At 43.6% G+C, this 27,961-nt stretch overlaps 1 protein-coding gene across 3 annotated transcripts; it reads right to left on the bottom strand.

Moving 5' to 3' along the window:
* Positions 1-5: 5 nt before the first annotated feature.
* DHX57 (DExH-box helicase 57) lies at positions 6-27,961 on the bottom strand. 3 transcript variants are annotated; one of them, XM_065835508.2, is made up of 24 exons: positions 27,911-27,961; positions 25,505-25,719; positions 24,723-24,875; positions 24,275-24,445; positions 22,167-22,975; positions 20,584-20,771; positions 20,326-20,447; positions 19,883-20,078; positions 18,987-19,111; positions 17,716-17,849; positions 16,993-17,047; positions 16,032-16,234; positions 14,419-14,535; positions 13,965-14,061; positions 12,507-12,680; positions 11,868-12,068; positions 10,777-11,053; positions 9,597-9,692; positions 9,414-9,497; positions 9,128-9,265; positions 8,230-8,304; positions 4,031-4,165; positions 2,855-3,055; positions 6-2,735 (listed from the first exon to the last, which is right to left on the bottom strand). In XM_065835508.2, exons 2-24 carry the CDS (start codon positions 25,708-25,710, stop codon positions 2,592-2,594), a joined length of 4,101 nt encoding a protein of 1,366 aa, XP_065691580.1. In that variant the 5' UTR covers positions 25,711-25,719; positions 27,911-27,961; the 3' UTR covers positions 6-2,591. The 3 variants fall into 3 exon arrangements, with proteins under 3 accessions (XP_065691580.1, XP_065691581.1, XP_071661885.1); XM_065835509.2 differs by having other exon boundaries at positions 27,884-27,913; XM_071805784.1 differs by lacking the exons at positions 25,505-25,719; positions 27,911-27,961 and having other exon boundaries at positions 24,275-24,440; positions 24,723-24,808.

Raw genomic sequence — 27,961 nt, 5'->3', positions numbered from 1 at the left:
AACACTGCTGGAGAGGAGTATTTATTGGGTTCCCTTTCCCTTGCACCATTGCAGTTTACAGCATTAATGGTAAAATTACTCCATGCAACAAGTGCTTTTAAAGAGGAGTAGCATTTTTTTTTCCCTCTGTACTGCTGAAGCAAGCTGACTGCATAATAAACCTGTAGACTTAAGACTTTTCTAGTGCTACCTTTCTTTTTCGGTCTTTTCTGCTCAGTGTTTAGGAGGGGTGGTGGTGGAAGGAGGGGCACTAGGGGCAAGCTTGGGTCAGCAGGTGGGAGGTGGCTTTTGTAGCTCAAAGGGAGGCCCATGGGCACTGCCACTGTGTTTGGTACTTGCTATCTATACTTAATATGGGTCTCATCCTCCTGCTGTCTCAAAGGCAGTCCCAGCTCTGCTATGGAGGGCTCACAGTGCTGCTGAGGAATACAGCAGCCAGGGTCCAGCTGTTGCCCTGTTACTCTTAAGGATAAATTAAATGGAAGTGGGGAAAGGGAGCTGTTGCATGGACTAACACTGGCTTCAGGGGCTGAACCTGCTGAAGGAAACAAGTAATAAACCCACTGTGCCCAGTTGGTGCATATGCAGTTCCCGGGGAGTCAGCCTGTTCTGGTACTATTATGTCAAAACCCTCCTCAAGTAACAGCTGACATGACAGCTCAAGCACTGAGGCAGGAGGGGTGTGTGCACAGTCCAGTATGCACTGTCCTCTTCTGACTGTAGCTATTGATTTGTCCTTTGCTCCTTCTGCCACCAAGGTAACGCATGAGGATGTTTCAGAAGCCCTCCCTCCAGTGGGGTGGATGCTGCTAATTAGTACCTACTACACCACCAGCTCTCCTTACTCTAGAGGTAGAATTTAGCAGGTACTTGGGGGAAGAGTCCTACAGACTCTGCTTGAACATTAGTTTCCATCCAAAACACAGCACTCCCTGGTGGTTGAGAAGCCATTCAGGAAGATACCACTGTGACAGTACATGGAAGTCCAAGCTGAAAAATGGAATCTCTTCTTATTTCATTCCGCAGCCCACCTGAACATAATGATACTTGCTTAACCTTACTGACACAGTAAGAAGCAACACCATATTTAACAGTCTTGCTTCACACAGAGTGAATGACTGACAACACACTCTGTTTGCCACTGCAGTGCTTTAATACCCCACCTCAGGATTCCTTGGCCTTAACAGTTCTTCACTAAAATCACAAGACAAACCCCAAGGGTCCAGGGGTGCAGCTACAGCAGTACAGTGCTGTTGTTGGCCAGTGCTAAGTAATGGCAACAGTTTAGCCTTGCAGTTCAACATACCCGTGACCACCATTCTACTGCACTGGTGTTGGTGCCCCTGTCTTCTTCCTCAGTCAAGGGTGTGTTGCCGCGAAACTGCTTCCACAAATATTCAAGTGCGGTTTTTTGAAAAAAATCAAACTAGTCCCCAAATGGTGTGCCTCCCTCTGCTCATTATTCCTCACCCTGAAAACTTTCTAGACAGGGCTGGTGGTAGAGGCAGTATTTACTATTAGAGGTGACAGCAAAGTTATTTCACTTAAGGCACTTGCTATTATTTGCAATTGCTAGTGCGTCGAGCAGCTCAGCTATAGCAGCACTCAGCATTGCAATTAAGCAATGTCAAAGGGAAGAAGTAATAGCTCATTACTGTGGCATCTTGACAGAGTCTTCTGTAGCAGTCTGCCTCCTAGAGCAGGTTTCCAAAGGCAGGGCTTTCTGCCAGCTGTGCAGGGTGGCAGGAGGCCTACCAGTCACCCAAGGAGTTAAGAGCAATACCATCCACCCAAGGATCCACTTTTAATGCATTACAGTAATCCCTCATCTGTTTTACTTTCTTCACAGCATGGGGGAGGGGGGCTGGAAAAGCCCAGCTTGGCACCATCCATACTTGTGCAGTTTTACACTGTAACCAGAACAGCCTACACTGATTCAACAAGTGACTCCAACTGATCCAGTACATTCACAGCAGAGGACACACTCAAAGTCCGTTTCAGAATTCCCCTGACATGCTCACCTTTTTAAGGGCTTTGGGTTGAACTGTAAGCAAATCAATCCCTGGTCAGCCAACACTGCGTACCTCAATGAAGTCTTGGCCAAAATGTAGAAGTGAGTTTAAACCAATTTGGGAGCAGCTTATGATGTCACATGCTGCCTCCAGGTATTACCGTTACAAGAAGCAGCTAGGTATCAGGTATTTTTGTGACCAGAAAACACTATTGCCAGTTTGCAGCCTCATGAAAAAAAAAAGAAGCACTCTTCTTTTGTATGTGGAGGTTTATAGTCCTCCTTGAAGCTTTGCCATTTTCCAGAGTGTACTGTAAGCCACCTTACTTTGAACAAGTGAGCTCTCTGCAAACAAAAGAGAAAAAAAAAAAACAAAACACCAAAACAACAACAAAAAAAAACAACCACCAAAAAAAAAAAAAACAACCCACCCAAAACTTGTGAATAGTACAGTTACCAACTTGGGCTTCAGAGATTAGTGCCATGTTTTGGGACAACAAATACATCAATACACTGATGTTAGCTGGTCTGTTCTCAAGCAGCAGAAAACAGTGAGTCTTTATAGAAAACTGTTCTCACATCACTGTGTGGTCACAAGCTTTACAATCATACTGATGATCCGAGATCCACGGGGGCACATGCACAAATCCATGCTGGGATTCTTGATTTTATCCTGCAGCAGCTGGTCTAGTTCACAGCGCAGCTCTTTCACCAGCTCAGCCACCTGACATGCACATGGTGAAACACAGAGGTGAGTGTAACGTTCACAAGTGTGGGGCTCCTGCATTCTAAACACAAGCACAACTTGGCAGCACTCCCAGCATTATCCCTCCTTTTCCTTACCTGGTGAGAGGTAGCCACAAACTGTATCCATCCATCATCAAGAGAAATGACAAATTCTCCCTTCTTCAGCTGCATGTGAACCTGCCCACCTCCAAGCAGGACCAGGGGGTACACCGACACCATACTGCAGTCCCGAATGAACACACGGCTGGTCTTGATTTTCTCGTGATACACCAGGTAGGGGCTCTCAAAGTGCCTTGTCTGAAACATGTACACGACATCCTTATTGAAGTGCCACATCTCTTCCTACCTGCTCAGGCAAATATGAGCCAGCCTGCCCCCTCCACAAAGGCCTCCTCTGCCTCTTCTACAACTGCAACAAACAGCAAATGTGCCAAAAATACACCAGCGTGACGAACAGACTCTGATCCATAAGAGCTGCAACTTTGCCAGTTACCCATTGCTTCTTCCTGCTGTGCAGCAAGCACATGAGAAATTCGGTAATTCACCAATGTTGCATCAAGGCCCCAAGTTCTCCATTCCATGCCAAGGACATTTTCATGTGCATGTTTCTTATGCTCTTTCAAAGCAAAAGTGATGAACACTTCAAAGCCTTTATAACCCAAATATGTGGTTAATGATTAAACCCCCATTTTTTTAAAGCAAGTAATTTATATCCTGGAAAAGCAATGAATCATCAAATATGGAGACAAACTTCATGAGACAAATACTACTATATATCAATGGTAGAAAAAGAAGAGCTCTTATCTAAGTGTTAGCTATTAAGCTGGAAAGGAAATTAACTTCAGAGTTTGAAGAGCCATGAAGAAACAAACCAGAGTATGTCCCTGAGTTATTTACCAATAAATAATATTTCAGCTGAAGAGATAAGGCCTGGGGAGGGGAAGTGGGGAGAGTAATTACATGTATGGAGGTGCTATATACATGCATTCATCACAAGGGTAAGCCAGGGGAACATTGCAACTGCAGCATTTTTGCATGTAGCATCTAGAAAACATCAGCTGGGGGGGTTACTGAATCTGCTAATTCCACTCCAGAAGCTGGAGTTTAACTGTGTGCCCTCTTAACTCAGGAACACACCATTATTTACAATTCTAACGGGACTGTTCAATCATGAAGATGAAGATCACCCTCACTGTAATCATAAGTGATCAAGCAAAGGTGATTTATTTTATCAAAAAGAGCATGCTTTGCAGAAAGAAAAAGAATCCCAACCTGGTAATTCACAGATGAAGGGTGAATGTGAACATAACCATCATTTTTGGTGACAAACTTCAGCTCTTCAGCTTTTGGTTGCATTTTGACCGCTCCTGCACTGGTCTTCTGGTATTTGCCCTCTGGCTTTTTCACCTGTATGTAAGTTAAAAGTTATAAAAATCTGCTGTACCAGAAAACCTTTTTAACTTATTGTCCTGGTTTTGTTAAAAACAACACCGGTTTATCTTTTAGTGAATTTTCCTTTCACCTAAGTTCTTCTAAGTAACTGCACTTTTCTGAATTTGGCTACAAATTTTGGTAGACATAGCAATAGATATCAGCAGTGGCTGATAAGAATGCACATCTCATATTTGCAAGGACGAGCAAACTGAACAGGTGACTAAAACTGACCAACTAAGTATTCCATCCCATCCATGTCATATATCATAAAAAAGTGGGAGACCACGAGGGTCTCACTCTCTTTGACTATGGCTGGCATCTGGGAAGAATCCTGCCTGCTGTCCCTGTGATCTGAGGCCTAGTGACAAACCCTGCATCCTTGAATCCAGTTCCAGTTTGCTGCAGAGTCCAACCCAGGACTTCCAGGTGCCTGCCCTGCAGCTGCTAGAGCAGTGCTGAGCTAATTCAAGATTGGTTTGGTATATTTTGTATTATTTCCTCTATTTTATTAGTAGCATTGGTAAAGCATTTTTAACTTTTTTTTCCAACTAGCAAGTCTGTCTCTCTTTTCCTCCTCTCACCTTTCCTTACTGGGAAGGGGGGGTTGGGGAGCAGGGAGGGGGGATGACAGCATCTGCCACAGATTGTTGCCCTGCAATTAAATGTTTTATCAAAATCAAAAATTCTCAAGTAGTAACATATCACAGAATCACAGAATGTTAGGGATTGGAAGGGACCTCAAAAGATCATCCAGTCCAATCCCTCCGCCACAGCAGGAACACCTAGATGAGGTTACACAGGAAGGCATTCAGGCGGGTTTGAATGTCTCCAGAGTAGGAGACTCCACAGTCTCCCTGGGCAGCCTGTCACCCTCTGTCACCCTCACTGTGAAGAAGTTTCTTCTCAAATTCAAGTGGAACCTCTTGTGTTCCTGTTTATACCCATTGCCCCTTGTCTTATCATTGGTTGTCACTGAGAAGAGCCTGGCTCCACCCTCATGACACTCACCCTTTACATATTTATAAACATTAATCAGGTCACCCCTCAGTCTCTTCTTCTCCAAGCTAAAGAGCCCCAGCTCCCTCAGCCTTTCCTCATAAGGGAGATGCTCCACTCCCTTCATCATCTTTGTTGCCCTGCGCTGGACTCCCAGCAGCAGATCCCTGCCCTTCTGGAACTGAGGGGCCCAGAACTGGACACAATATTCCAGATGTGGTCTCACCAGGGCAGAGTAGAGGGGGAGGAGAACCTCTCTCCACCTACTAACCACCCCCTTTCTAATCCACCCCAGGATGCCATTGGCCTTCCTGGCCACAAGGGCACAGTGCTGGCTCATGGTCATCCTGCTGTCCACCAGGACCCCCAGGTTCCTTTTCCCTTACACTGCTCTCTCATAGGTCATTCCCCAACCTGGGGTTGTTCTTGCCCAGATGCAAGACTCTACACTTGCCCTTGTTATATTTCATTAAATTTTTCCTTGTCCAACTCTCCAGCCTGTCCAGGTCTCACTGGATGGCAGCACAGCCTCTGGTGTGTCAGCCACTCCTCCCAGCTTGGTGTCACCAGCAAACTTGGTGACAGTGCACTCTGTTCCCTCATCCAAGTCACTGATGAATATATTGAACAATACTGGTCGAATACTGACCCTTGAGGGACTGCTCTAGATACAGACTCTGCCCCATTGACGACAACTCTCTGGTTTCTTTCCTTCAGCCAGTTCCCAGTCCACCTCACTACCTGATCATCAAGTCCACACCTCCTCAGTTTAGCAGCAAGGATGCTGTGGGAGACTGTGTCAAATGCTTTACTGAAGTCAAGACAGACCACATCCACCGCTCTGCCATCATCTATCCACCTCGTTATGCCTTCATAAAAGGCTATGAGGCTGGTTAAGCATGACTTCCCCTTGGTGAAACCATGTTGACTGCCCCTAATGACCCTCTTATCCTTGATATGCCTTGAGATGGCACCAAGGATAAGTTGTTCCATCACCTTCCCAGGGATGGAGGTGAGGCTGACCGGTCTATAGTTACCCGAGTCCTCCTTCTTGTCCTTTTTGAAGACTGGAGTGACATTTGCTTTCATACAGTCCTCAGGCACCTCTCACGTTTCCCATGACTTAGATGGGGAGAGTGGCCTAGCAATGACTTCAGCCAGTTCCCTCAGCACCCGCAGGATGTCCAGATTGCTTAATTGGTCCCTAACCCAGTCCTCATCAACTAAGGCAGACTCCTCCATTGTCCTGACTTCCTCTGGGGTCTCAGGGGTACTGGGCTCCTCAGGACAGCCTCCGACACAGTAGACAGAGACAAAGAAGGCATTCAGTAACTCTGCCTTCTCTGTATCTTCTGTCACCAGGGCACCCACCTCATTCATCAGTGGGCCTACATTGCCTCTAGAATTAGTTTTATCTGCCATGTATTTGAAGAAACGCTTTCTGTTGTCCTTGACCCCTCTCGCCAGGTTTAATTCTAAGGAAGTTTTAGCTTTCCTAGTTGCCTCCGTACATCCTCTGACAACAGCCCTATATTTTTCCCAAGGGCCTGCCCCTCTTTCCGTGATCTGTAAACTCTCTTCTTTCACTTGAGCTTACCCAGCAGTTCCCTGTTTAACCAAGCAGGTCTCCTGGCTCCCTTTCTTGATTTCCTACATCTTGGGATGCTCTGATCTTGAGCTTGGTAGAAGCAGTCCCTGAATGCTAACCAACTATCTTGGGCCCCTTTACCTTCAAGTATCCTTTCCCATGGGATTTCCTCTAGCAATCGCTTGAAAAGGCCAAAGCTGGCCCTACTGAAGTCCAGGGTTGTGATTCTGCTAGGTATTCTGTTCCTGCCACAATAGATCCTGAACTCCACCATCTCATGGTCGTTGCAGCTAAGGCAGCCCTCAAACTTTACCACTTAAACCAGACCCTCCTTGTTTAGTGAGGATGAGGTCAAGCAGTGCTCCTCTCCTAGCTGGCTCATCCACCATTTGCATCAGAAAGTTATCATCAAGGCACTGGAGGAACCTCCTGGACTGTGGCTGGGGCTGAGTAGTCCTTCCACCAAACATCAGGGAAGTTAAAATCCCCTATAACAACCAGGGCCTGTGACTGTGAGGCTGCTCTCAGCTGCCTGTAGAAGGCCTCATCAACTTCCTCACCCTGATCTGGTGGCCTGTAATAGACACCCAGAACAGTATTATCCCTGCCAGCCTGCCCCTTAATTCTCACCCACAGACTCTCAATTCACTCCTCATCCACCCCTAGACAACACTCAGTACAGTGTAGTTGCTCTTTCACGTAAAGAGCAACTCCACCACCATGCCTGGCTGGCCTGTCTTTCCTGAGAAGGACATAGCCATCCATGACCACATTCCAGTCACATGAGCTGTCCCACCATGTCTCTGTAATTGCCACCAGATCATAATCCCCTGACGGAACACAGGTTTCTAACTCCTCCTGCTTGTTCCCCATGCTGAATGCATGGGTGTACAGGCATTTCAGGGAGTGAGCTGAGCACACTGATTTCACCTGAGGGGCATGGGAGGCCTCCCAGTCTTCATCTATTCTAGGGTGCTGCTCAACTCGTGCAAGCCCAGCTACAACCCCATTGTCCTTTGAATCTAGTTTAAAGCTCCCCAAATAAGCCCTGCTAATTCCTGCCCCAGCATCCTTTTGCCCCTGTGAGATAAACCTTTCCCACGTATCACGGTCTTTTTCCATGTATCAAGTCACTGGAGACAGATATTACACTCTGGGTGCTGTCTAAGCCTGACTGTTCGTTTGTAACCTCAGCCTTCTAAAAAGCTGTAATTTTAAGAAGCTTCTTAAGAACATTTGCTGCTGGCTTCTTGTGACACTAAAATCAGCCTGCAGGAACAGCAGCAGTCTCCAGTAATATAAACTGGAGCTCAGCTGCATGGCTCTAATACTATAAGCAGCAGGCTGTGGCAGCCTAAGCCAGACTCAAGGCTGCCACAATCAGCCCAGACTGAAAGTAGGCTGTGTGGATATGCTAAACAGCAGAAGAGAAGATGAAAAAGCATTCATTTACCTGGACAACATTGGGATACAGTGCAGCACACAACATAGCTGAGATGAGCTTGATGTTCTCTGCATTCGTATTTGCCTGTGAAATTAATGCATGCATTAGGTATTCTACAGGTAGGTCTATAAATGTAAAGCCCCGCTTCTGAAATAATTGAATTCCTGAAACTGGTTTATTTTCACAGCTGCACTGCTGTGCTTTACAGGAGAGGACCAGCTACTGCTCCTAAGGTCTCAGGATAGACTTGGGCTGTGTTCCCCACCCACTATTAATGGAGCAAATTGGCCACCAACTATCTTGATGCAGTTAGTGGCAAATCTAATTGTTGCCTAATGTCTGGCTACAAAGCATTTTGCCCCTGAGAGAAAGCAAGCACAAGTTGTCCCAATACACAGTGATACTCTACAACTACCAAACCCTTATCACCTCATCATGTAGCCCTAGGAGATCTCTAGCTCTGCAGGTGCTGCTTTCTGAGGACTATCTGCAATGCTGAAATATTTCACTGCCTGCTCTATAATGTAATCTTGTTCCCAAAATAAGGTTGGCACTAATCCCAACGTTCAGGCCAGGTTGTGAGTCAAACCCCTACCTTTCCACCACTTGCTGACTTTAAATATGTCCAGTCAGCAGTGTTTCACTGTCTCAAAGGAGTAAGTTTCAGTTCACTTCCATATCTGGACCTGTTTCTCCCAGGCTCATAAAGCCTCATGCAATCAAGGCTGGTACCAGCATATCCAGTGTGCACGGAGGAAGAACAGAGCAGGCAGGAGCTGAGTGTTGCCAGTGTGAGATTACAAAGTCAGGCTGTGGCAAGAAGCCCATTAGTCTAGAGCCCACCTGGCATCCAGGTCAAATTAAAAACTGCAGCACTGTTTTGGAATACTGAAATGCTGTGAATTACCTCTTCTCCTGTGGCATCCAACACGCCATCACCTCCTTGGGACCATTTCTTCTCAATGTCCCTGGCTCTTAACCCCTCCTTCACAAACCCGATGTCAGAAAGCAGCTCTGTGAATTGCCGTTTCAGGCTGGCAATTTCCTACAAACAGAAAAAGGGCAGTGACGGGTGCCAAAGAGAGCAAGGAGAGCCTTCAGCAGTTGCTTATTTTCATCACTAGGACTCTCTTTCACCACTAGGACTCTCTCTCTCAACCAGTCCCCATGCAAGATCACAAAAACTAACTTACCTGAAGAACTCTTCCTGACAGAAAATTCTCCCTGCAGTAGTTGTAGCTTGCCTGAGAGCCCTTTTGGATACTTAAACGCCATCCCTAATTGAGAACGTGGGAGGAAACCTTTAATAAAAGGTTTCAGCCTGAATTTCAAGCACATCACAAACCTGTGAGAGAGGCTACTAAATTTTACCTCACCTTATAGGCCTGGAGAAGAGCCAAGTAGTCACTGTTTCCCACTGCAAATTCCAACTTCTTTTTGTTTGCTTCTTCCCTTTTATCCCATGGTGAGACCTAGACAGGGAGTAACAGATTAAGCGTGTTCCTCGTCTCACAACTTAGACAAGCCATTGTGAGAGCTGCATCACAAATAATATTCACAGCCCCTCACAGGTCAGAATGCAAAGTTTTTCCTTGGATAACAAAAAATATGAAGCATTCAAAAATGCCAAGTCAACAGCAGAGCACCTAAGCCCATTGCCCTATTTAACCACAAGAGATCCAAAGGCAAATCTGTGACTGACTAGATCACAGAAAATTTTTCATTTTGGCCAGATGTCTCTGCAGTTGCAGAATGCCAAGATCCACGAAAAACAGTGTCTCACAAACCTTAGCAAGTTAATTGAGCTGAAGGTCAAATGACAATGCCTATGATAGAGAAAAGCACATCAAGTCCAAAATCCACCTGGGTCTGAGAGACAAAAAACGCCATAATAACTCAGGATATCAGCATATAGAAACTTATGCTGTAGAAAATGCCCAATAAGCCTACGGAAAACAACATGCAATTAAATAACTAGAACAATCTATTTCTAATTCTCTCCCAACTATTCTCAATTAAAACTATTTGCACTACTAACAATTGCAATAAAAACTTCAAGAAAGTCTGATTTTTCCTGCAAATTTGTACATTGCAGTGGAAGATTAACAACAGTAAGAGCATCTGTAAGTACAGCAGCTAATTCAAAAAGCCAAAGTGAAAGTGAGAACCACACAAACCGAGATCCAAACTGAACTCTGGATTCACAGCCGAGACATGTCGACTTCATCATTATCACTGTTTTGTCAATATTTCTAACTGCTTCTTCTACTACCATTCATTTTCCATTTTTACACAAAATTTGGACAAAATTGACTGGTTGTACTTCCTAGTTCAGATTAAAACTAATATCTACTCTGTTTCTACTGCTCACTCATAATATAAATAACATTCTCATCGCTGCTGCATGGTTTTGATCTTCTGCTTATAACTAGACTTTTTTAATGAGCACTGCAACAATGTAGGCTAAAAAGGAGAAATAAAATTGCTCAGGTTTTGTATGCTGCAAGTTTTGCTGCTGCATGAAAACATACCACTTTCAAAGCAGGATACACTTACAAAAGGCGACTTAAAAGCCAGACTGGCTGCTATAGTCAGTGCAGGATCCAGGCAGCGGAAGATGGTGCCAAACAGCATTAGCTTGCCAATCCTGACATCAACAGGCAGAGAAGCCAAGTGATATCCCAAAGGGGTGAGCTTTTCATCTGGAGTTAATGCTCCTAAGTCTTGTAGCCGCAGCTTTGATGCTTGCAAAGACTCAGTTCTAGGGGGCTCAATTAGTCGTGATAAGACAGAGTGAAGAGTCTGTGCAGTAAACATCTCCAGAATCTTAATTCTTAAGAAAAAAAAAAAAAAAGAAGAAAAAAGAAAGAAAAGAAAGCAGCTAAGTTCCATACACAGGACAAAAAAAAAGCAAACTTTTCTAAAAACAAAACAAAATACCAACAGAAAACATGCTTCCAAGAACATGTTCGCAAGAAGAGTGCCTATAACACATATTTCAAGTCAGGAATGAACGTGAAATAATAGTTGAGGAGCAATGTACTTCACCCAACTTCACAGAGTCCATAAGAACACATTCCTATTTAGCACACTAGGGTTTAAAGTTTTCACTGCAAAAAAATAATTTGCATGGTTTAGTTACTTTTTTGTACAAAGGGGTGCACAGTGTGCAGCAGGGATAGGAGGTCCTATTCATTTAGTATTTGCATGATGGTGGTGCTTGATCCACATTGTGGCTTAACTGCACTACACTGCACAGAAGCACTGCAGGGGAGTTTACAGCATGAAGGGACAAACATCTACCATGGGTCTGAAGTACAGGAATGCAACTGTCTTCTCCAGTAATGAGAGATCTGAGAGACATAGTTCTTCTTTCTAGGATCAGATGAGAGCTAAGGAATGTGAAGAAGGACAGGGAGAACTGGTGGAGGGTGTGATTAGGGAGGGCTCTGGATGCAGAGGCAATAAGATAGTAAGATCAAAGCAACCAGTCAACAGAGCCTTAGACCTCCAGAGCAAGTTTCTTGGTTTCACGATGTCAGAAAACACTGAGGAAATTAAACGCCTTGGTAATGACATTCCAAGTGCTCCCCGCAGTGGAGGATGGACATTCTGCATGCTGGCTTTTATCAAGAACAGCAGCTCACCTTAGACAAAGTTGCTCCAAGGGCACTCTTTGTATTTCCGGTAACTGCTGTTTTATAAGCTGATGGTTAAAGTGATGGCTACTGAAAAGATGAAAGCAGACACCTGACGCTACACGACCTGCTCGCCCTTTCCTTTGCAGAGCGTTCGCCTTGGATACAAATGTGTCTTCCAGACTTTCCATTCCTTTGCTTGGGTCGTATCTACAGAAGAGCAAGAAAGAGGCATATATGCACAAGTGCAGAGTGGACAGGCTGGAGGTCAAGCAGGCAGATCACAGAACGGCTGGGGTTGGAAGGGACCTCTGGAGATCATCTAGTCCAACCCACCTGCCAAAGCAGGTTCACCCAGAACAGATTCCACAGGAATGCATCCAGGTGAGTTTTGAATGTCTCCAGAGAAGGAGACTCCACAACCTCTCTGGGCAGCCTGTTCCCATGCTCTGGCACCCTCAGATGTTGCTAACTTCCATATGGACACAATTTCCACCCCTGCAGTTGGATGTGAGTCTAGACTGGTTTCCTCCACCTTGCAGCAGCTTTCTGCAGGTCAAGAATCTTCAAGTTTTTCCCAGCTCTTCAGAAAGCTAAGTATGCAGCAGTTTCCCAGATCACAAAGCTCTGAGCAATTAATCCCAGTACCTTTTCTCTTTCATTTTTCCAGAATCAATCACATAGACCACATCATCAATGGTGACAGATGTTTCTGCAATGTTTGTAGAGATGATAATTTTGACAACTCCTTCAGGAGGCCTGAGGAACACAGCCTGCTGTTCTTCACTAGAGAGTGAAGAATGAAGTGGATAAACAACACACCTGGAAGGACAATATGACAGCATGCTTAGTGCATGTCCAGCCTTTTCCCTCTTCAGAACAATCTGCCTGCACACACTTCTGCCCCTCTTAATATTAGACACTGCTCACAGCCATTTAAAGCAACATGAAAACAGCAAACCTCTCTGCCATATCACCTTTAAGACACATTCATAGAATCATTTAGGTTGGAAAAGACCCTTAAGATCATTGAGTTCAACACTGCCAAGTCCGCCACTAAAACATGTCCCCAAGTGCCACGTCTACACTTCTAAACACCTCCAGGGATGGTGACTCCACCACTTCCCTGGGCAGCCTGTTCCAATGCCCAACAACCTTTTCAGTGAAAAAAATTGTCCTAATATCCAATCTAAACCTCCTCTGGTGCAACTTGAGGCCATTTCCTCTTGTCCTATGACTTGCTACTTGAGAGAAGAGACCAACCCCCTCCATGCTACAACCTCCTTTCAGGTAGTTTTAGACAGTGATAAGGTCTCCCCTCAGCCTCCTTTTCTCCAGGCTAAACAGCCCCAGATCCCTCAGCTGCTCCTCATCAGACTTGTGCTTCAGGTCCCTCACCAGCTTCATTGCCCTTCTCTGAACTCTCTCCAGCACCTCAATATCTTTCTCGTAGTGAGGGGCACAAAACTGAACAGAGGATTCAAGGTGTGGCCTCACCAGTGCAGAGCATAGGGGGTCAATCACTTTCCTAACCCTGCTGGCCACACTATTTCTGGTGCATGTTCTAACAGAAGGTTGGGACATTTGCACAAGGGAGAGGTCTCAGAATACAGCCGAGGAAAAATTCTGCCTCTTTTGAAGAGTCCAGAATCTTCCAGACTGGAAGAAATCACTCCAGCTAACCTTGCCACAGACACCTGTGTAAAAACTGTTTAGTCAAGGAGATCCAATTACATCTCCATGTAAATATCTAAGGCCAAATGCAACTACAACTGAATGTGGGTCAGCAAACATTCTGAAACAGAACAAGGACTGAGGTTTTCAACAGTCCACTGCATCATGCAGAGCACAAGATGGAGAACACTCATCACTAGGCTCTCTGAGAACTTTAACAACTAATCTTCCTGAGTTAAGGAGATCAAAAAAATAAAAAGAGCAAGATGGTAGAAAAGGTATTACCCTGACTGGAGTCAAGACCTTCATATCACAAGCCATCTCACACATTCTATAACCTTAGCTTATCCCTGGATAAAGGTAGGGTTCATGCAGGAAGCTACTCTCTATTTATGGGTAAAGACCGGCCGTTTCGGAGCTTTTCTGCCTTACCTCTTGCTGTGCCTGTTATTAAAAAGAGCATTAGACTGTAGCTGCTCATAAAGCATCTTGATTTCTGCTAGTCCAGGCAAAAATATCAACACAGCACCTATATATGTAGATTAAAAAAAAAAAAACACAACAAAACCAACACTCAACAGGTAGGACAGCATGGCATTTCATCAATATGCAGAAGGCCCAAATCAAAAATCCAGCTCTGTTTTGCAATTATTGTACAAAAAGATACACGGGCTGCAACAGTCGCTCACCAAAGACTTCCCGAAGTAGACAACTGTCTGACCTTCTCCATTCCATGCACATCAGAGGCTTTGTTACTCAGCTAGAACTTTTTTTTTTTTCTGAAACAGTCAGTAACTACAGAAACATGCAAAACATTAGCTCTGGGCTGTCTATAAGCACACAGCTTCCATGAATATATTTTATCTCTCAAGAACAAGGAAATTACCTGGGGGGTATGAATGTCTGCCAGCAACTATCCACTCCAGCAAGGCCTCAATTAATTCCAGATTAACTTTGTCCAAGTCCATGACAGACATTGTTTTCAACACTGTCTTGTTAACCCCTAGGGAAAAAGAAATAAACCACACAGTAAGTCCATATTTTGTAAAATGCAACTGCTGGATGCATTGAATCAGTGTGACTGCACAACCAACACCACCTTGGTTTGTTTAAACATCTGGCTTAGACCAGAGGTAGCTGCGTAAGCGACTCAATGTGTCACATTTCCCCTTACACGTCCTCCTCTGTTTCAGCAGTACTTCCTTCCTCATGCCTTACTGGGGCTCACACCTGCCCTGCGCACAATCTAAACCAGGATTCATCTACTAGCAGAATTACACGCACACGTACTAGTGGTAAGAGGATCCAAAAGCCTTCATATGGCCACTAACAGGTACATCCAGGACTACCTTCTCCAACTCTCTCTTCTCCTTTCTGATGTTTCTTACACTAAAAAAAGACACCCAGATTCCCTCTCTCTTCTGACATGACAACTGTCTAGCAGGATTCCAAAGCTTTCAAGAAATGGCTATCACTCAGTACCACTGTGGAGCTCACCATAAGGGTGTGCAGGGAGGAATTTTTCAGGACTAAGCAGAAGAAGGATTTTGATGATGACAGAGTCAGAAGTTCATGGAAAGGTCTTCCTCCAAGAAGGAGGTCTGCTCCAAGAACAGATACAGAGGAGAAAGTGGAATTAAGAACACATCTGAAAAAGCATGGAAACAGATAGTAGCTGAGAACTGTCCTTTTTTTCTTTAAAGCTGGCAGGAGATTTCTGATCTCATCTAGAAGTAGTGACCCACTTCACAAGTAAAATGTCTAAACTATATACGTGCACTCAACATACACTATTATACGCTAACTGTCCTGGTTTTGTTAAAAACAAGTTTCTCTTTTAGTGAATTTGCCTGTCAGCTAAAGCCTTCATATTGGCTGCGTTTTCCTGGAGAACCAGATACATGTTTTGGTAAACACAGCAATGGAATGCAAAGTTATTGATAAGCATGGATGCACCTCTCGCGAGAGGGGCAACGAGAAACAGGTGACCAAGACACTGACTAACATTCCATTCACGTGAATACTTCATATAAAAGTGGGAGATCACGAGGATCTCGTCCCTTTTTCCTTATGGCCGACATTAGGAGAGGACCTTGCCAGTCGTCCCTGCAAACTGAGGCCTAGTGACAGACTGAATCCAGCTCTGGTTGGCTTCGGAGTCCAATACAGGATTTCAGGTGCCAGCTCTGCAGTTGCTGGGACTTTCAAGATTGGTTTTGTATATTTTGTATTATTTTCTGTATTCTTATTAGTAGCATTAGTAAAACATTGTTCATTTTTCCAACTCTCTTCTCTCTGTCCTTCTTTCCCTCCCGATCGCCTGTCCTTAGTGGGAAAGGGGGAGGGGGGGGGGTTGAAGGGAGAAGGCGGGGAGAAGGGGTTAACAATGCATCTGCCAGGGTTTTATTGTCACCCCACAATCTAAACCCTCGACGCTAACATACCATGTTGGCTGGCAAATGTTATATGCCAGTTTATTGGATTTAACAACGAGCTCACCTTTATATCGTATAAGGAGCTGCTTCAGAGTTAATTTTTGATCTGGGTCTGAATCTCTGACAACTGTGTCAGTGCCTTCCAGAAGGCCAGCACGTCTCAGGTCCTCCTCTACTTCTTCAAATGCCGTTCTTTTGTGTCTTCCATTCTGTTTGTTTTCTTGCTTTGTCTTGCGCCTGTAAGGACTATTGTCCTCTAAAACATACCTGAACAACGGAAGAACATTTAGTGGCATGGAAAGAAGTCTAACAGTCTCCTTCTAATAATTAGCTACAGAGATAGGGTATCAGAAGTATTTGTATATAAATCTGAGAGGAAATATGTGTAAGTGGGTTGCAAAACCATGGACAGTATCAATGTCAAGGTGTCCTCTCATATTCAGATGTTAGTCTTTTAAAAGCTGTGATGCAAAAGACTACGACTGCAAACATGAGTGGGCAGCTCAGAGCAAAAATCTGCAAGTAATTTAGAATAGCTGATCAATTTATCATCTGGAATATCTGAGCTGCTGTGACTCTTCAGTAAGTGCAAATGGTAACAGGAATATGGTATCTGAATCGCAAAGTAGGGCTTACAAAAAGGAATTGTTTGGTATCCTGCATTTCTCACCTTCAGTGCTGAAATCTACCTTCAGATTTATTTTGTTTGCCGATGTCTAACCATCACTGAAAAAAGTGAAATACAAGCACTGACAAACTCTTAACAGCAAAGTTCACCTTTTCTTCAGTACTTATGTAGTATCTAATGTAGAAAGGCTTGTTTTGGCATGAGATCCTAGACGTCACTGTAGTATAAGAAGTATGGTTTAAAGTCAGGCTTTAGTAGAACTCTGAGACTGTAAGTGATGGGGTAGATTTGAGAAGCATTTAATTTTAAAATTTATGCTCAGAACTACTGCTGTCTCAAGGTCAACAGTGCAACCTCAAAGGCCAAATACATCTGAAAGTGCTTGGCAATTTCACACCTTGTCATTGCAATCACATCTTCCAGAAAAAACTGATCCACGGGAAATGTTCGACCTAAAAAAAAAAAAAAAGAGAATAAATCTACATGCCACACAACACGCAGAAAAGAGGAAAAAGACAGAAGATGGTTACAATTTCACACAGGCTACCATGTCATACACTGCTTTCACAGCTCTCATCTATACTGCACTCTTCAACATAATTTCTGCCTAGGACAAACTGTGGATGTTTTCCAGGCATGGCTTGGTAACATGTGCTTACACAATCAGAAAAGGGTTGATACACTGACACAAACATAGCCGTGAGACTACATGTTTGTGTCACGCTCCATGTAGTAACTTAGCAATTTAAAAGGCACGTTTGGCTAAATGTGTACACATCCAGCTGGATCCTCTCACTGCTTCTTTTTCACAAGAACAGAGAAGAGTCTTCAGGGAAGCAAAACATGTACACCATGTCACTCGTCTTCTGGGAAAGGAAATTCTGCTGGTATTGAAACAGCACAAAAAAGAGACTCCATTTCCAAGTCTTCTTTCACCTACATCTCCTTGGTCTTTCCTTCTAAGCCCTTGGAATCATATTTCTTGTATAAATCCCCACATTGCCACATGGTAAATGAGCCCCTTGCTCTTGAATTGAGTAACGCTTCACAAGCAGAAATACTGAAAACAAACCCCTAAAACAACAAAAGTGACAAGACAATAAAAATAAATGGTTTTCACCTGGTATGTTAATAATTGGGCAGGAGTGAAAGTACTGAGAAAAAAGCTCCGCATTCAAGGTGGCACTCATTAGTATAATGCGCAGGTCTGGCCTCTGAACCATTATATCCTTCAAAATCAGCAGCAAGAAGTCACTGAAGAAAACAAGCAAAAGGACATTTGAATTTCTTCAGTGTTAACTTTCAGAGTTTTTTTTTTCTCTCCATTCTGTCCACCTTCCTTGTGTTTTCAGTAGCATGATGACACCATCACAGATGCATGAGGTTTTCAGAATGGCTGGAGGTTAAGAGTGCAATAAATTAATGGAAAGCAATCTGCTTACTTTTTGGTTGTCCCTTACTAAAGTGTCAGGATTACTTGGCAAATTCATTTAAGCAACAAAGAGCTCTAGCCACCTCACAAATTAATTATAATAATGACAACACAAGAATATTAAATAACAAATTAACTCAAAGTAACAGATTAATCCTTTTTGCTCCTCTTCCTCACTGGAAGAGTCATTCAGATTCACCCATTTCCCTTCTCCCTACATATTTATAGCTTTTGTGGCATGTCTATAAGACTGGCTAGAAGTGATTTTAGATAAGAAGAATCCTTGAGAAATACCAGCCCTTTTATAAGGCTAAAACATAATCTGAGCTGCAGAATAATGGGCCACAGTCAAAGCCTCCTGGAAACTCCCTGCATTGCAGTGTTTCACAAAGAAAACATCCAAGAAAAGGATCCTTGCCACTTAGTTTACAGAGATACTGACAGACACCTTTTGCCTGGCATCAGCAAAACTGCAGGAGGCTGGAGCAGGCTAGGATGAGACTGTCTAGAACTAGTAAAATCTATAGACTAAAAGAAAATGTGAGCACTTGTCTCTTGCAGGTGTTCTGCTGAAACCTTCATCAGGAGAAATAATTCCCAAAAGGGCACGTGAAGAATCAGGATATTGGGTAAAAGCTGGAACAAGGGATTAACAAACAGACAACTGTGGTTAAAAAGATATTTAACCCTCCAGTCCCATCCAAAATCTCTTTCAACACCATTGTGAAGTGATGGCAGACTGGAGGCATAGAAATTTAAGAGACAGGTGCTTTCTTTGCAAGCTGCTGCAACACAACTTCCTACTGCCCAAAGACAAGAACTTAAAACCAGCCTCCTTCCACCATCCCATGTTACTGCCACAGGATCAGCAAGTCTGACTTCAGTTACTTGCACCTTAGTCACCTTCATCCTCCAGTCTATGTTTCTTCATTTTACTTATGGGATGAGAGATTATTTACCTTTCTTCTGTTCTTTCGTGAACTTCGTCGACAATAACATGTGTAATTCCCTGCAAAGTCAGATCTCCTTCCAGCCTTCTCAACAGCACACCAGTAGTGCAGTACAAGAGTCTGGTAGCTGAGGACTTGAATGGTAATAAAGAGCATTCAGTTTACTTCGCGCAATTTAACATAGTGCAAAGAGAATACATGTTGCTGTAAAGCATTTGGTTTCAGCCACATGCCAAGTTTGACAGAAGGGAAACAAGCAATCCCCACTAGAGATGGACTGAATGATTTTTCTTTTGTGATTAAAACTTAAGAGCATCTGCTTCTTACCAAGGTGCATTGCTAATTATAAGGTGTAAACAAAAAATCTGAACTGTTTTTCCTGGCAGTTGCTTTCTGATAAACAACTCACATATCTGTACCTAGAATGATTTGATTAATCTCTCTTTTAACATTGTTCTTGGAAAAAGCAATCAGCTACAATGTAGACAACACTTCACTTCCAGGATAGCAGTTTGAAATCAATCCCCACTTCCAACTGACTGAAGCTGTACCCTTCAGTCTCCACTTGGGAGACAAATGGAAATTGAGACAAGTGGAAATGAAGTCAGTAGCCTTCCAGAGGACCCAAGTATTACTCATACTCTCAGATCCCTTCACCTGTCTCAACAGAAATCAAAACAACAAGACAAGACCTAGGACTGCACTCTCGTTCTGTAAAGTGGACTGTGCAACTTGAGATGAAATAAAACATAGAATATATTTCATAATATATTATAAGATACAGGCGATACAGATTTGCTTATCTCACTTTATGTCAGATATAGGGCAGAGATTCTGTATGCTAGAGAAGCACTAAGCACATTTTAACAGAACTAAATGAAAACCAACAGGCAACGTATATATACCTTTACACTTTCTAGACGGATCTGGTATCCAACAGTGAGTCCAATCCTTTCTGTTCTTTCTTTGGCTACACGTTCAGCCACAGAAATGGCAGAGATCCTGCGAGGCTGAGTGCAGATGATGTTTGCAACATTGCTTGGAGATCCTTGCAATGAAGCATCCAAAATAAACTGAGGAATCTGAGTGGTTTTCCCACACCTGCATGACAAAATCAGGGCTTAATTAAAAACAAACAAAAAACTCACCTTCCATCCATATAAATTAAGACTACTGCATTCCACTTGAAACAAGCCTAGTTTCATTAGCATCATCCTTCACAAGAAGTTCACCAAGGACTGCTGTCACCGGTCACATATGGAACAGGACCCTAACCTTTTCAGGTTATTTCACATTTTTCCACATATACTTCGATACATAAAGTCTGTATGTGCAATCACACTCTTACCCCGTCATACCGCTCACAACAAGAACTTGGTGGTTCTTCAGCAAATCGAGAATGTTTTCTCTCTCTTGCCACGCAGGGAGTTTCTGTCTTTCATATAACAGGGACTGGTAGTGCCTAGAAGACTGATGTAGAAAAACAGCATGGCAGTCAGAACACCACTGGAGTGGAACAGAACCATGTGAAACAGCAGCCTGTGTCTTAAATATATATTTCTCTAAAGTAAGCACAAAACCAGATATCCTGTTCTGTACATTGTACCTTTTTCAGATGAAATTGCGTGCAGATTTTAACATTTTCTTTATACAGAGACTTTGCCTGCACATCATACTTTTTGGAAAGCTTTTTCTTGAGGTTCACATAACTCTCATTCTCCACAACAACTTGTTCATCTTCCTCCTCCTGTTTTGCCACCTCCTCTTTTTCCTGAGGCTCTGACACTGTTGGGGCTTGAGACAGAGAATGTACAGTTAGGTATTCTTGTTACTGAGGAACAGGACCTCATCAGTACCACAGAAAAGATACATGTTCCAAGAGTATTTTCAACAAAGAACCTTGTTAGACTGGAGTTGAGGGTCTGCAGGACTGTTTTTGACATGCCTTTAGTTCACTACCAGCAAACCTCTCAGGCCAGGAAACAAACCACAACCTCTCCAGCTCCAACCCACTTGTCACTAGCCCTGTTCCAGTTCTACTATGGTCTGGGTGGCCATATGGTGAACCAGGCTGGTAACTGGTTTACCTTCCTGAACATTTTTAATGTGCCTCAGCTCCCCTTTCCAATTCACCACATGACCACTTCTATGGAACATGAGACTGTGATGGCAGCACCATCTTAAATTCATTAAAGCTACACTTTAACATTAAGTGTTAAGCCACTGCCAAATACTTTTAAACCAAGGTTGAAACTGGATCACGTACTTTGGTGCCTACTGCCTATCAACTGAAATGGAACTTGCTTGGACAGTAAGCCAGTCCTTTAAGGTTTTAAGGTTACATTTATCTAAACAAGGTATTTTATAACATAAGGAAGACTATTTAGAATCTCTGATTTCAATTTCTGAAACAAAGTTGTCTTCCTGTGGAGCTGTTAAAAAAATTGAATTATTTATTTTACTATGATCAAAAAAATAGGCGGTCACTATTTAGGTGCTCTAAAACATCATGCAGTTGCTCTTGAAAACCCTCTTGAAGAAAATTTGTCTTAGATAAAACACTTTTGCAATTGAGAGCTTGAAGGTCATCTATGCCACAGAGTTGCTGTCACCCTGCCATAAGTGACACAGTCCCAACTTTCCCCCTGTGAAATCAACCTAGTTGCAAAAAAAAGGATGATGTCATAAACAACATTGTAGGACTGCTTGCAACATTTACTTAGCCTTAAATTCATGTTTACAAAATTAATTTTGAGGAGGGGTCAGTAATTCTAAGTAGTCTATCTAAAAACCTAAGATGTTTCTGAACTGATGAGTAGCGGATGCACCAAAGCTTGAAAACAACCTTCCCCATTCTCTTCCAAGCACAATTCTCTGGTCAGTTTTGGTAAGCTCACACCACACCTCGCAATTGACTGTGTGGGAATAGGCATCGTTCACTCTGCCAACACATCACTTGCTCTTTGCTCCTTTAACTCAGTTCTTGCCAGCAGAAAACCCCTCTGCTGCAGCTTTATTATGGAAGTGACTTTCTGAGGCACAGACAGATCTGGCTCACCATATGCCCTTAGTCTCTGGACACAGATTTGTAACAGATGCCTGAATTGGGGCCTCTGCCTTTTTTTTTTTCCTTTGGTAATCTTTTTGACTTTTCTTAGCCCATAAACTGTGGAGGGAAATTTGGTGTACCTTCGGACATTCGATTTGAACCAGATGTACTCTCCACTTGTAGTTTTATGGAAGAAGTAACCAGCAGGGACGCGGGAGGAACACTATACTTGTGGTGTGTATTTTTAAGTAACGTGCTTATTTCAGATTCATCTTCTAAACAAGTCACCAAGGTGTATACCACTGGTTCATTAGACTCTGCAGCCACCAAAGCCTTTCCAAAGAGGAATTCAGCAATGTGTAAACGACAAGCAAGAGGCAGATTCTCATCAGTGGAATAAAACGCCACTAGAGGTGCCTGGAGTGGATACTTGTTTTCTTCAGGAAATCTTACTTCAAGTTCATATACAGGACCATCACTGTTAGCTCTGAGATGAGCATCATCTACAGAGTTCTTGGCTGCTTTTAGTGAGTGGTTTGGAGGGAATTCATGTGTAAATCTGCATTTTGAACCAAATCTGCAGCCTCCTTGGAGATAAAATTTACATATTTCCTTTGAAGTCTGCTTTGCTGTGCCCTTAGTACAACCACCCTTTTCTTTAGATTTGGTAAGACTGTTTGCTAGGTACTCCAAGTCCAAACTAAAAGTCCAAACTCGGTTTTGAATTCTTTCTACAAATTTTTCTCCACAGATTGACCGGAGGGCAAGAGCTTCTTCTTGTCTCTGTTCTAAATATTCTTGACCGGCTTCAGCAGCTGTTGCAGAAACCTGCATCTTCTCTCCATATCTTTCACTGAAGCACTGCAATAGCAAATACTCCAATGATGCCCCAATGTTACCATTGCAGGATCTCAGTACTGTCCTACAATGCTCACTGTCAAAACCATACCTGCAACAAAACAGACAACATGGCAACAAGTGAGTGACAGAGACTTGTAGGAAGAAAAATAACCACAAAACTGCTTGATTAGGCTTACAGACAGGAAGCAAGTAAGGCAAAGAAGGCCATCAGGATGCTGGGCTGCATTACAAAGGTATCGTCACCAGAGACAAAGAAGTCATTATCCCACTCAGTGCTTGTCAGGCCACACCTGGAATGCTGTGCTCAGTTTTGGTCCCCACTATACACAAAAGATGTGTGTCCACACACATCTGGACACGGTCCAAAGAAGGGCCACAAAGATGATCCAAGGACTGGGAAGCTGCCATATGAGGAAAGTCTGAGAGAACTGGGCTTGTTAAGCCTTGAGAAAATAAGGCTTAGGGGAGACCTCATCACAATGTTCCAGTATTTAAAGGGTGGCTACAAAGAAGATGGAGATTCCCGTTTCCCAAGGAGTCACCTCGAAAAGATGAGGAGTAATGGGTACAAGTCACTCCTGCGGAGATTCTGATTGGACACAAGAGGGAAATTTTCACAATAAAAACCACTGGAATAATCTCCACAGATAAGTGGTGGACTCCCCAGCACTGGGCACTTTCAAGATGCAGCTGGACAGGGTGCTGGGCCATCTTGTCTAGACTGTGCTTTTGACAAGAAAGGTTGGAACAGACAATCCTCTGGTCCCTTCCAACCTGGTATTCTATTATTATATGATCAAAATATTTATGTTGCTTTAAAGGACAGTGGCAGGAAATAATTTGGTGTCTGTGAATGCTAGTCTGTTGTTTACAAGGTGACAAATTAGTTTATGTGGCAACTATCTCACATCTCAGAATGTAGCACATAATAGTTACAAGATTAGATTTCCCAGTTGAACTATATAATTTAAACTCTTCAGAAAAAAACTGAGTCTTTTCACATATAAAACACTCTTAAGCTAAGCAAAAATAGTTAATAAATGTTAATATCTGAGCAAAATGATGAAGAACACCTACAAGGTTTTGAAACATTATCTATCTGGAAGAAACATACATATAACAGCAATTCTCCCTGAGCTTTCCCAATATCTGTTTCATTGCCTTGGAGAAAGAATTGAAAACTTCACTGAAAAAAAGAGTGGAGTGATTTATTTTCAAAAAACCATTATTTTAAATCGAGGATTAAATTTGTAGGAGATACAAACTCATCAGTTCTGCACACAGTACTTCCCTGGAATCAAGAGGAAGACAAAGCAGTGAGGGCTTACATTACTGAGAACAGTGATTTATCTCATGAAGATACAAATAATTCACTGAAAAGCATCACCTGGAGAGTTTGTTCACAGCAAATGAAGACACTTCACTTTCCATAATTCTGTGCTCAGCTGGCTCAACTGACAGCGTTGGTATTATGTCAGAAACTTCCTGATCTGTTGACCAGCACTGTTCATCATCAAGGTAATCAGGTTCATCATAGTCTTCACCAGAACCAGCTACTCTGATAAAAAGAGTTACCAAATTAAAATGAAACAAGATTTTACTGTTGAGTAGACACAAAACTCTGCCTCTGCAGTTTTAAGTCCTCCATTTAAACGGAGGGTTCTGATAGCCCTTGCCCAGAGTCGATACTGTAGAAGAACAAAGCAGACTCAAACCCACAGGATTTCAGATCAAATTAAAAGGGAAAAGAGAATACTCTTTTGATGTCTAACAGTGTGTCTGTTAATGCATGTCCATCTAAAAGACCTAGAAGTAGTGCCTCCATTCAAACTCACTCTGATTCAGGAGCCAGCTCCTGCCCTTGAAGCTCTTGAAGCAGTTCTTTCACTCTTCTCTGATTCTCTGATGTCATGTGTATGGTCTGCAGAGGCATTCTCACTTCAGGTCTCTGTTTCCTTTGCCCTCCTCTTCTAGCAGGGGCATTTGATCTAAAAATTAGAACATAACAAAGACTTATTTGCCTGGTTTAAATGATCGTACTGAACTGGGATATATTAGGACCTGTAATTCAAACCAGAAAAAAACGAAACAACACAAGTCCGCCCACCTAAGGATTATTCAGTTGGGTTCACTCTTACATGACCAGGATGTGTGTGTGTCTGTATCTGCACACACATATGCATGAATATTTTATCCTATGTCAAATTCAAAGTTATTTAATATATGCTTTGCTAGGTAAAGCTATTCTCTGATTACAGTACGACCATGTATTTCTAAGCTAGATTGATCAGGATACATTCAGGATACTAAACTCACTCTAAATTGCTTTTTTTCCATGCAACGCACAAAAATGAACATCCTGTGTTTATTAGTATTTTCTGATCAAAGATGTTCTGAAATTACTTTATGACCAAACAAAAAAATCAGAGGTTCTAATCTCATTTTAAAAAACCCACTTTTCTTAGCTATTAAATGTTAAAAATGTTAATTAAAAAAGACATGTCAAAACTGCTTCATAATGAAACAGCTTCATCAGCCCTTCACTCTTCTGTATACTCAAAGATGTCCAAACAACAGCCCCAAAGTATCCCATACTACCCCCAATTAACAGAAAGACCTTGATTCCAGCCTTGGTTCCTCGAAGAGACAGAAATCATCTCCATCATCCCAAATTTTGGTTGAACATTTCCTATTTCCACCAAGTTGAGACTTGTTTGAATGGCCACTGATGCCTCCTCCTCTTCCTCCTCTTCTTCCACTGCCTTCTCTCCCTCTCCCTCCTCCTCTGTTGGGCTTTCCTCTTTTCCTCACAGCTGAACTCATGTTCTCTTGCTGAAGAAGGGAGAAAAAACAGCCCTTAGTAATTAAGATGATTTAGCACATTGCAAATGTCTGGGTACATATTACATTATTTGGTTTTCCATGTGACAAGAGAAAATACCCTCTCAAACCACAGTATAATTACCCCTATGTTGTTGTATTTGTACACACCCAAGGCAAAGCACATTCTTCTAGAGCACTGTTAAACAAGATCTGTGGTTTTAGAAAAAAGACGCAATATTCCTCACAGCTATTCAACCGAAAACAACAGGATTTCTGGCAAAATGATGAGCCTACCAGCAGCGTTACCCAGTCTGGGAGCTCCTGTTCTGTCACTCTGATGGAATTTTCTTGGACAAGGAAGCCCAAAGGACAAACCTTCAGGAGCACCTTCAGCAGAAAGCAGCCTGTGGCCTGCCACTTTTTGACTTGGGAGTTTGTGAGGCTGAGAGAAAAATTATCTTCTCCTGATCCATCCCCTTCTGCAGGAAGCAGCTCAGATGGCCGAGTGCCATGTGGAGCCTGGGCAGGGGGAGGGATTGTCTTGGAAAACTGTCATGGTTTAAACTGAGCTGGCAATACAACCATGATAGCCACTCACTCACCCTCCTCCCCCCCTAATAGGGGAGAGAATCAAAAGGGAGATACTTGGATTGAGATAAACACAGTTTAATTAAATAACAAAATACTAATAGGCTACTAGTAAATATATATATAAAATAGAAACAAAAGATACTCAGGGCAGTTCCTCATGAACACGCTGAGCAGCCATTCCCAGGAAATGGCACCTGGTCCCAAAGCTGATCCCAGAGAGAGAAAAGAGAGGAAAAAGGCAGAAAGGCTCAGAGACCTCTGCAAAACAGCAAAAAGCCAAACTAAATGTCGCATACCAAAAACTCCCCTGGCTCCGACAAAAAAGAGTAAATTAAAAAAAACAACATGTGCAAGAGAAAGCACCCTAGAGAGAGAGTCAGAAAGATAGTGAAGAGCCAACTGAAAGGTCCCAACTCCTAACTCTCCTTAAAAGTGAAGCATGACACTAATGGGATGGAATACTCTTACTGATCAGTCTGGATGTCAGTCAAGCTCTGCCCCATCCATGTCCCCCTTCCTCGCTGCCTCACACCTGTGGGCAAAGTGCTCAGAACATCCTTGGCTCTCAGACCAGGGCAATTAAAAACATTAACTCTGTCCCAGGGTGTTATATTCTTGTTCTCAAACTAAGTCCAAATAATGAGCGTGCTAGCTATGGAAAATAAAGGTTTCTAACTGCATAAAGAAAATAAACTCGTTTTCAGTCAAACCAGCACAAAAACAGAAGCCCTCCTCTGCTTCTCACAGCAGGATCTTCACCAGCTCTGACACAATGAGACTGCTAATATTAAACAGTTGTTGTCAGTGACAGAATGGCCCAACATTAACACGTGCCCCAGCATTATGCTCCTGCAAACGGATGGCTGTGGAAAGAGCAAGTGAGCAGCTGTGGACAGCATGATAGGAGCTTAGTAGCTGAATGGATGCACCAGGAAAAGAACTAATCTGGCCACACATTGAGTAACAGCCTGAACAAGGGCCTGGAGAACAGCAACAGGTTGAGGCTTGGAAAGATGCAAACAGCCCTTTTTGTGGCAGTTTTCCCCACTGGAGCTCCACCAGAACTGGGCAGGATTTAACAGACAAACTGACCCGCTCCAAGCAGCCCGGTTTACGTGAGAGAGGCGGCGAGGATGAGTAGGGCATCCTGACACTGACACTGGGGGCTGGAGACAGACACTGGGGACACACAGCCAATGAACACCGGACACAGACGCCGGCGGCCACCCCCGAGGCCGCTGTCACACGAGTCTCAGTCTCTTCCCCCCAGCAGCACACAGCAGCTCCGCTCACATCGGCCGCTCCCGTGCCAACTCCTCCAGCACCGCCCCGCCTCACACACCTCCCAGAGGTGTCCGGCCACCCACACCCGGGGAGCCCCGAACCTCCTCCCTTGGCCCTGCCCCCCCGCCTCACCACAGCATCCCCCTCGCCCTGCCCCGTCCCCTGGATCCCACGCCCTGCCCACCCACCTCCCCTCGGGCTCCCCCCGCGCACCCCAAAGCTCTGCACGCCCGCTCTCTGGGGCGGTGGGGAACCAGACCGCCCCCTCGCCACACTGCGGGACACCCCCGCCTCCTACCCCCGCTCCCGCCTCGCCATTCCGCACCTGCCCGGCACGACCTGCCCTGACCCGGAAGCGCCCGCCTTCCCCTTCCGG

This window comes from Patagioenas fasciata, chromosome 3, assembly GCF_037038585.1.
Source record: "Patagioenas fasciata isolate bPatFas1 chromosome 3, bPatFas1.hap1, whole genome shotgun sequence".
Taxonomy (NCBI): domain Eukaryota; kingdom Metazoa; phylum Chordata; class Aves; order Columbiformes; family Columbidae; genus Patagioenas; species Patagioenas fasciata.
This window is presented reverse-complemented; position numbering and strand designations above follow the sequence as displayed.